The sequence below is a fragment of the Bombus vosnesenskii genome, unplaced genomic scaffold, assembly GCF_011952255.1.
Source record: "Bombus vosnesenskii isolate JDL3184/JDL3185 unplaced genomic scaffold, Bvos_JDL3184-5_v1.1 scf7180000015059, whole genome shotgun sequence".
Taxonomy (NCBI): Eukaryota; Metazoa; Arthropoda; class Insecta; order Hymenoptera; family Apidae; genus Bombus; species Bombus vosnesenskii.
In genome coordinates, this window is record NW_022883800.1 from 13,719 (window position 1) to 24,042 (window position 10,324).

At 33.8% G+C, this 10,324-nt stretch overlaps 1 protein-coding gene, 1 long non-coding RNA gene and 1 pseudogene across 3 annotated transcripts; 2 read left to right on the plus strand and 1 right to left on the minus strand.

Moving 5' to 3' along the window:
- Positions 1–209: 209 nt before the first annotated feature.
- On the plus strand, positions 210–5,775 carry LOC117240883 (annotated as a pseudogene).
- Positions 2,519–4,802, minus strand: LOC117240885. 2 transcript variants are annotated; one of them, XR_004494813.1, is made up of 4 exons: positions 4,722–4,802; positions 3,305–3,600; positions 3,018–3,222; positions 2,519–2,900 (listed from the first exon to the last, which is right to left on the minus strand). It is a non-coding gene; the product is annotated as an uncharacterized LOC117240885 (long non-coding RNA). The 2 variants fall into 2 exon arrangements; XR_004494812.1 differs by having other exon boundaries at positions 2,519–2,922.
- A 2,417-nt stretch (positions 5,776–8,192) lies between the features above and the next one.
- Positions 8,193–9,430, plus strand: LOC117240882 (glutathione S-transferase-like). The gene is given in 4 exon segments (XM_033506894.1): positions 8,193–8,248; positions 8,251–8,328; positions 8,640–8,807; positions 9,065–9,430. Coding segments are annotated over 4 exon segments (606 nt in total). The 5' UTR covers positions 8,193–8,196; the 3' UTR covers positions 9,373–9,430.
- The last annotated feature ends 894 nt before the right edge of the window (positions 9,431–10,324 follow it).

The window sequence follows — 10,324 nt, forward strand, 5'->3', positions numbered from 1 at the left end:
AAGAAACTAATTACATTTAAATCTTTTTTTACATTTATTTATTTTTTATTATTATTATTTTCACAACTAATTACATTTAATTATTACATTTACATACATTTAACTATTATTACATACATTTACATACATTTAATTATTATTTTTTTTAAATATTATATCTCGTTTGAAATATTTTTCGACATAATTAATTGTTTCAAAAACATATATTCCAGCCTTCTAAATGATTTATTTTGCGTATTATACGAATTATTCCATCTATAAATAAATTGTTCTCTCTACACACAAACACGCACACAGTCTGTTAATTACACGAGTTAATTGTAACATTTTTCTCGATAAGTTGACAGAGCAAGGAAAATGAGCGACGAACATACCTACAAACTAATCTACTTCAATGCCCGTGGTCGTGCCGAACATATACGGTACATATTTGCATATACTGGCATCGAGTATACCGACGAGAGGATCCCCGAAGAACTCTGGCCTGAATACAAGGATTGTAAGCATGAAGAATCGATTTTTACTTTCATCGTTCAACTCTCAGATATCTGCCATTTACTCAAACTTTTCTGTATATAAAACTTTCGTTTCACGTGCAGGCTAAACTTACTTAAAGTAAAATTTCATACGGAATAAAGTCGAACTTTTCATTAAGTTTTGCTTCCGTAATATCGTGTTTATCGAATACCAACTTAATTCACTTACGATTCTCGAATTTTTGTGTTGCAATCTTTATTGTTTTCAATGAATCGAAGCATTTCGAATATTTTGAGAAAACCGTAAATAGGTGACTTAAAATAGGAATACAAAAATACTTCTACGTTTCTCGTTAATTTAAAAACTTTTTAGGACTTGTCGGAAAAAAAGGATAAAAAATTGAAATCAGTTCGGAAATGAACAAGAACATAGCTAAACAGTCGAAAGAACAAAGCAGACATAAAATTCGATCTTCCGTTGCGACATTTCTATCGTAAATAGTATAATAAAAGTTTTACGCAGCATAGTCTTCGATATAATCTTATATGTCGCTTGCAGATAGAGAAACAAAAAATCAACGTAAGTCTGTAAATCAATCCTGTCGGTGTAAAACACAAAATTACGTTCGCAAGAGACATTCGATTTATATTCCTTGCATTTCAATTTTCATTACAAGAACCGTGTACATTTTCTAATATTTTTTCCGTGTCTGGTATTATCTTTTATCCTTGATTTTAAAAACTTTAGGTTCTTCCCAACAGTCAAAAACACGCGATACCCTGTCCATCGTAATCGTAAGAAAAGAAAAAAAGGAGAAAGAAGACATTTCTGTATTTCTTTACTAGGTCATGTTGATTAAAACCGAAATGATTTCGATTCATCTATTCACAAGAACGCAACGGCCTCAGAAGCTGTGTTGTGATTTCCTATCGATCGTTTCCCTCTACACAGTGTTCATATGAGCCATGTTTGTTCTTAGCAATGCCTTATAAAAAGCTGCCTGTGCTGGAGATAGACGGGAAACCGGTAGCGCAGAGTAACGCTGTGGCGCGATACTTGGCGAGGAAGTACGATCTAATGGGAAAGGACGAATGGGATGCGATGATATGCGACGAGCTCGTCGATACTCTTGGAGATTTGAAGCAAGGTGAGTAACTGATGAGATGACTTTGCATTTGTCTCACCACAGAGACAGACGTTCAAGAATTCATTGTGAAAAGACGAGTACAAACAAGATACGTATGTCTTTCCGTTAAGCGAATGTTACAGTTTGTTTGCAAAAGTCAGTTTTTAGATTATAGAATCGTAGATAGAATTTAGAGGATAGAAACTTTCAGTAGTCACTTTTAGTTTAGTAAAGTCTTATCGACAATAAGCAGACTACGTTATGATACAACGATTCCAACTGAAGATTTCTATCGACATCACGAATTCGATGGGTTCCAAATTTTCTTCTCTGCAATCTCAGACGCTCAACTCGAAAGAATCTTTTAGATCCCCCGACAAACACTCGACTCAGGTTATCTATTATCGTAATCTTCCTACGGGATTTTTTTTAACTGCGTTGCGTTAACGAATAACGGGATAACATCACGTTTCTCTCAACGCCTTTCAACGTTCTACAACTTTTATTCTTTGCAAATCCCTGTCTCTATATGATAAACGCTGGTTATCCGCGGAAGGAGCGAGGACAACGAAGTGTTACTCGATGATCAAAGACAGGAAGATCCTGGTACGCGATAACGTTACTAATTTCCAATTACGATATGTGTGATTACGTAACATCTGCTGTCTGCATAATGCGTTAACGATCCGCGCGTTGATCGCATAAATATAAATCGAAGGGAATGGAATCGCTCGAAACTCATGCAACTATCCGCAGGTGTTTAAAATCGTGTTTCTACACCGCCAACGTAACGTCACGTCAGTCGAATCGAAAAATTATTACTAGACAGAGAAGGTGAACAAAAAACGAGGTAAATAGGCTACCGATTGAATAATATCATAACGATCGTATCTCTGGTTTTGCTCGTCTTTTATATTTGTTTCAAATGTATAAAATATAATCGTATCGATATCGTCCACGATTAAAGCCATCCATCCGCCATCGACGAGGAACGAACGATTATATTTTATCATTTATGCGAATCCTTCTCTTCTCTTCTTTCTCTATTTACGCCCCTCGCCTTGCTTCGTACCGCCGATGATTCACAATTCGATGCACCTGAACAGCTGGAACGTCGCAGATTTTTCCGTACGATAACAAACGTGTTTTTGATGGCCTGCTTTAAACCGTGACGATCGCCATGACGTGCATCAATTGTCGAATGATGTAGTGCGACGATACTCCTACGCAACTTTTTTTTACGCTGTTTTTTCCTCTATTTTTTCTTCCTGTGTGTTATCACATGATCATGGGATACCTGTATAGAAGATGCAAAGAGTCTGTGAAGAATTTACAGATATTTAAGATTATCATAATGATTAAGCAAAAGCTAAGACGCAAAATATTGCTCAAGATGTAATTATGTAATATTTACTCAATTTCTAGAAGACTGTTTATATCTTGTTGTTATTCTTGATATGGAGATAAATATAGTATACTTTATTAAGACCTAGATAAAAGACTTTTTTCTCGTTACTCTTCTCTTACTTAATCACTAAGAGTTATATAACGTTTATTCGATAATTCTGCTTCTCCTGACCTTTCCACAAATGGTTGTTTATATCTCGACATTCTTGGTACTTTTAATCAAATTTTAATAACAGTACTTTACTCGTCAGAAGTAAATAAAAAAGCTCTACGTAGAAGCAAGGATTTACTTACATTTCCTTTCTCGAATCTCAGTTAGCAATGTTGTTCCTCTTGAAAGATTTTCCAAGTTTCCAAGACAATTTCCACGCTGGTAACATTGTATATATTTCAAGTATCGTGAACCACAGGAACTTGTTGAGGCAATATTGAAGAAAGCAAAGAGAATGAAGAAATTGTAGGAACTATGAGAGGCTACTCCTTCTTTCACACCTTATTTTCTCTTCGTTTAGGGGGAAAAACACAAATGAACGTAACGGTTGGTTTCATATACGTTTCAGATATCTGCTACTATCGCATGGAGGAGAATCCTGAAAAGAAGGAAGCGAGGAAGAATTAACTTTTGAACGAAACAATACCATTTTACTTGACTAAATTCGACCAGATTATTGGCAAAAATAAAGGATATATCATTCCTTCTACCGTAAGATTTTTTATCCAAATTTAATGTTAAAATTTTTAGTCTTTGTGCAAACTGGGCCATGTTGTCCATAAAAAATTATTGAAACTTTGTTGCGACAAGACAGCTTTAATTGTTGAGAGCAGAGTGTATCTTTAAAATTCACTCCTGTTAGTTTATGTACAAATGAATTTGCCAAGATTTTCAGCTTTTAGATAATTATTCATGTATCTTCCTCATCAAGTTTGATAGAAATTATTACTATCGTAATCAGAGCAAAGATTAAGATATGTAAGATCATTTCTCTGGATATGACACTCTTGTTTAATGAGTGATAAATGATACCATTCGAAATATCATATTTATATAATATATAATGATACTTATAAGTGTAATCACTTAAGTACAGATATCTGAATGTTTCTCACTGTCACTGACATAGATACGTATTATCGTTCCTTAGATTACTTGACCAGTTTATTTCTTTCATCATTGTGTTATTATATAATAATAATAAATAGTCACATTAAATTAATTTAGTATGATTATGATGTTTAATAATACGTGTTTCATTGCAAAATATTTAGCGATTGAAGGGCTCATAGGAAACATGAAAGTGAAAGAATACTAGAATCTAGAGTTTACGATTTCAATTTCTTTAACGAGATATTTATCATATTACACAATTCCTGTAAATGTATTTGTAATTATATCGCCGAAGAATTGTATTTAATTAAGCTATGAAGTTATGGAATCGTGAGAAGGATTATTTTTATAGAACTGTCTAATTTCCATTCGACATTGATTGATTACTCTTTTTTACATAATACCAGTTTTGTCATTTTTAATTAACAAATACCTCCAAAGGTTGAAGTTTCTAAAATTATCCATTAAATTCTGACAATAAAATAAAAATCCAAATTCTTCCTAAAAAGCTAGTGATCTGTAGTTAAGAGTTCGATTTTTCACATTTTTCAAGGTAAATTAAAAAAATTGTTTAATAGAGGAGGTACAAAATAAATGTATACAAACCTTTTTTCAGACGACATGGGCGGACTTCGTATTTGCAGCGGCCCTTGAAAATTACGAGTATATGTTTGGGGCACCAGCTTTGGATAAATATCCAGCTCTTCGAGCATTGAAGAAAAGGATTCATAGAATACCGGCCATTTCTGATTGGCTGATTAGGCGCCCATTCACAAACAGCTAAAAAGCTAAAAACGTGTGGAAAAGAGATGACCAGTACACCAGTATATATATATGTACGCTGGCATCGCTATGTTGGTAAATGTTCGATGTTATACGTGTCGTAAAATGTAACAGTTCTATTTAAAAAAAAAAAATTTCGTTTCTATGAGTACGTTAAAAGTTTAACTATAAAAAGTCTCATCTGAGCTGTGCTCCTTTATGGAAGGTATTATTGTGTTTGAAAGAACACAATATATAATAAATGTATGTATGTTGTATAATAAATGTATGTTCTTTCGAAAAAAGTTCGAAAATTTTCTTTCTTTTATTCGTACTTAACTTTTTAATAAAATGCACGATTAATTCTTGTGTCTCGTTTAAACAGCTTTTGGTCTATCGTTATTTCGAATTATTTGAACATCGTGTGAATTTACTATTTAATTTTACAATATCATTTACTATATAATTTTACAATTATAATTTTACAATATCAATAATTTACAATAAGTGAGGGAAAAATCATTGAATGTTATATCTAGATGTCTATATATTATTTTAAACAATACTTAACTCGAGATACTCGTTTCGTCTCTTCATGATACTTACTGGCAATACCGAGTACAAATATGATGTTCTTTGAAAATAAAAAATGGATTTGAAAACGTTAATGCACGTAAATTAAATTTGGTTTGGACATATATGACACAATTTGTATGGACAATGAAGAGTACGAATCTACGAATTTCGAGGTAAAAGTATTGATATATGTATCGATATTTCTGGTCGTTACAATATCTCTAATCAATACAAAGTTCTAACTGAATGTTAGAATGTTAAACGTTAAAACGTTTAAAACGTTAAAATGTGTATCGAATCGTTGTAATTCCAAAGATGTCAATTGATGTAATGTAATAATAAAGTATAAAGTATAATAAAGTATAAAGTATAATAAAGTGTAAAGTATAATTTCGTCTGTAGTATAATCTTTCTATTCCATTTTGTTACGTCGCACCGCGAGCAATATGGCAACCAGATGTCACCGTATACTCGCAGCGTATCCTCCATAGTTTCAAGTACCTTCCATAAATCTCATAGATTTCCTAGAAAAGGTCCTTCAAACCAAACAAACGTCTGTTTCCGAAGAATTTCTAAAGACTATTGTCTACCCCGACTGGACAAGGGAAAGTTAATTTTTCTCACGTATGCTGCAACTTTCCTCCCACTAACCACTTTCTCTCGAGGGCGGTTAAGACCCTTCGTTAACCAATTAACAACGAAGCCACTTCCTTCACTCTCCTAACTAAAATCGTCACCAACAAATCCGATGGTCCCGTGCGCTAGACACACCCATCCTTAGCTTTCCTCCGAAACAGCATCGTCTCCCAAGACAGTTCTGATTTCACATCCTTCGAACGGTCAATATCCTTCCACCGGGTAGGACACACCCACAGATCAGTCACTCATTCATCTCGTACATATTCTCAACGCGAGAATTAATTGTAATTTCAACAAATAAATAAAAAAAAAATCTCGTACATACGCACCAGCGTAACTGCCTTCGTTATAAGTTGTTGGAATAAACGGTGAAATATAACTTACTATACAGTGTCATATTCATTTAACCACCTCTTATCTTAACCGAAACAGGGGAACGACTACTTCGCGGCGTCGATTCACCGAATCGTAGCGAGAATTTACGCCTCTCGCTACTGCGACTGCGTCTCTCCGCGAACGGTCGTAACACATTGATCGACAGAAGTACTAAACTCTAATAACATAAATTTATATATTTTCTATTTCCCAGCCACCAGTTTTATAGATTTTTCTATCTTCTGTACTACTTTTATCCCTTTTATTTTTTCTTACATGAGATTATTGTAAATTTAATATCATTTGTTCGCAATATTTGTTATTTATCTTTCCTTGAATTTGAAATTTCGCGCTTCAATGTTGTGTGTTGTTCGACAACATTGTTATCGAACGATATTTATCGAACTAGTTTATGAATACATACATAATCATTAAAGAATCTATAAACCTTACTAGTTTGTTTTTACTAAGTTTTGTTACAGAAAACATGTTCTCATAAATTTTCAACTTTAATTTATGGAAATTTATTAACCTTAAACTATAAAATCATTCAATGAGTCTTTCCGGATGTTTTTATGTAGTCATAGTTTCACATATCAGCACAGCTCCACCAATAGGATAAGAGTTACGTGGAAGCAACAGGGGGGAAGAAGAACATATAGAGATCTAAAGGTTATTTTTGTCTCATTCAAGTTTCTGTTAACCGGCTTGGAAATTTCCTGTGCTTGTTTCGACTTTGAAGTCTTAAAAAAAAAATTGTAAGTAAATAGTATATATATAGTATATATATCCTGAATCAAAGTTTCTCTTTATAAATAATAAACCGTTTAAAAACTATATTTTGTATGTTTTTTCCTTATTCATAATTAAATAATAAATATGAAATACTTCTACAGAAAGCCGACATCCTTCAATTAACCGAACAGCAGATGATTTAAAAATTAGTAGTTGAAAGAAATAAATGTTATTACATGTTCATAATTGATCGATAAATTTAAGTATACAATTAGAAAATGTTTCTTCTTTATTGATAACTAAATAATACAGATAAGATACAAGATACTTGTACGAAAAGTCGGCGCGTCGTTCAATTAACGGAACAGCAGAGGATTTGAAAATTAGTAGTTGAAAGAAATAAATGTTATCATATGTTCATAATTGACCGATAAATTTAAGTATGCAATTAGAAAATGTTTCTTAAGTTTGGAAGAATATATAATCATGCTGAATGTTTTGTAGTTACGAATGTTGTATACAAACATACATTATACATACGACTAGTAATGGTACTAAATTACTGTTAGAGGGTCTTGGGTGTATAGAACCATATGGTTAAATTAATACTAGAGATAACGAATCGTGCGAATGTAATTAATATTTTGAAATGCGTTGTTTGCATTAATTGATAGTTTTCTTATAAACTTTTTTATAAACAATTTCATTGCTATAGAAAAAAGATAAATGCCGGTAATATGTCTATCCTACTTAAATAGAAAGTGCAATATTTTGTTATAATATTTGGCGCAAGTTTATACATTATTACATCCAAAAATAATATTCTTTTTATATCTAAGCTATATTAAAATATAAAGATACAAATAGCTATGCGAGTAGTTAGTAGTTGATGCTTTTTACTTAAATTGTCTTATACTTCATAATTTGTAATAATATAATTCTTGTCATCAATGATTCTTTGTTTTTACTTTGTATATATTATACTTCCAGGAAGATGCCGCTCTATAAATTGACTTACTTCCCAGTTACAGCATTGGCAGAACCAATCCGTTCTTCTTCAGCTATGCTAGTATTCCATTTGAAGATGAACGTATCAAAAAGGACGTCTGGCCAGAAATAAAGCCCTGTAAGCTTAAAATTTAAAGAAGTTCTGTTTCTTAAATCTCATCTTTCCTAATTTAACTAAAGTAGCTAAATAAAGTAGAACACAATTATGCAGAGTATAACAGAGAATATTGTTTACTCTCCATTGCTCTATAAGATATGTGGGAGAACAATAGGTATTGTTAAGGAGACAATGCCCTTTGTTTGCTGATAAATTATCAATAAATTAAATTATATCTTTCCAAAACAGATAACAGGAAGCTAGATATTTAAGAAGCATCATAATCTGTTTGTTCGATAGAATCTTTGATTCTATTAGTTGTATGTTTTTAGTGACTCCTTATGGCCTGCTTCCTATGCTCGTAGCTGATAGAAGGAAGGTTGCTCAGTCTACAGCTATTTGCCGTTACTTAGCCAAACAATATGACTTAGCTGGAAAGACTGACTGGGCAAATCTTCATATTGATGCCACTGTTGATACTATTCATGATATTCGTCATAGTGAGTATCCAGTGCTGTTTTGCATAAATCTTATGAGAATCTTGATAACAGATAGTACATATCTGTTCAGGTATTTATTAGTTGAAATCCGATTTAATATTTGATTTAATCGAACGATACACGTATGTCAACAATACAAGACAAAGGATTAAAAAGGATTGTAATTCTGTCTTCAGCATCATTTAAATTTCGCACAACACTGTATTCAAATTAGTATAACATTAGCGAATAGTATTTAACTGAAAACAAATTTTCAGAAATTGCCGCCTTCCACTATGAGGAGGACGAGAAGGTCAAAGCTGCAAAACGCAAGGCTGCTGAAGAGACGCTGCCGTTCATTTTAGAACGTTTGGACCAGCAAGTGAAGGAAAATGACGGCTACTTCTACGATGGTACTCTCTCTTGGGCTGATTTAACATTCGTTGCTCTGCTCGATTATTTGAACTTTATGTACAAGTCTGATCTGATCGAGAATTACGAGAATCTGAAGCTGCTGGAGAAAAAGGTCCTCCTTCTGCCCAAGATCAAAAACTGGATTGAGAGACGCCCAGTTAGCGAATTCTAAACTTCACGATTGCTTATGGTTTTATAAGCGTTTAAAGATTACTGTTACGTCGCGTAACACTACCTAGCCGAGGCCACACACCGCGGGCAATATGGCAACCAGATGTCTTCGGATACTCGCAGCGTATCTTCCATGATTTCAAGGACCTTCCATAAATCACATAGATTTCCTAGAAAAGGTCCTTCAAACGAAACAAACATCTGGTCCGGAGGAATTTCTAGAGACTATTGTCTACCACGGCTTAACAAGGGAAAGTCAGTTTTTGTCACGTACGCTGCAACTTTCCTCCCACTAACCACTTTCTCTCGAGGGCGGTTAAGGCCCTTCGTTTAACCAATTAAAAACGAAGCCTATTCCCTCACTCTCCTAAATAACATCGGCACCAACCAATCCGATGGTCCCGTGCGCTAGACGCACTCATCCTTAGCTCTCCTCCGAGACAGCATCGTCTTTCAAGAGTACTGTTTTTGCATCCTTCGAACGGTCAACATCCTTCGAGCGGGTATACACACCCGCAGATCACTCAGTCACTCACTCATCGCGTACATACGCACCAGTGTAACTATCCTCGTTATAAGTTGTGGAATAAACGGTGAAATATAACTTACTACTATGTCATATTCAAATCAACCACCTCTGTTATCCTAAACGAAACAGGGGAACGACTACTTCGCGGCGTCGATTCACCGAATCGTAGCGAGAAGTTACGCCTCTCGCTGACGCGTTTTCCTCGCGACCGCGTCTCTCCGCGAACGGTCGTAACACCATTACATTCATTAAATTCGTTTGATTTTGTAAACAAAATAACCACGCTGACCAGTCTCTTATTTAAAATAGAATTATTTTGTCATATATCCAACAGTTTACTTTCTCTTCGTAAATATTATTAATAATTTTATCAATTTCGTATACTTCTATCCTTCGTATAAGTGACAATGAATCAGAAGAGTTT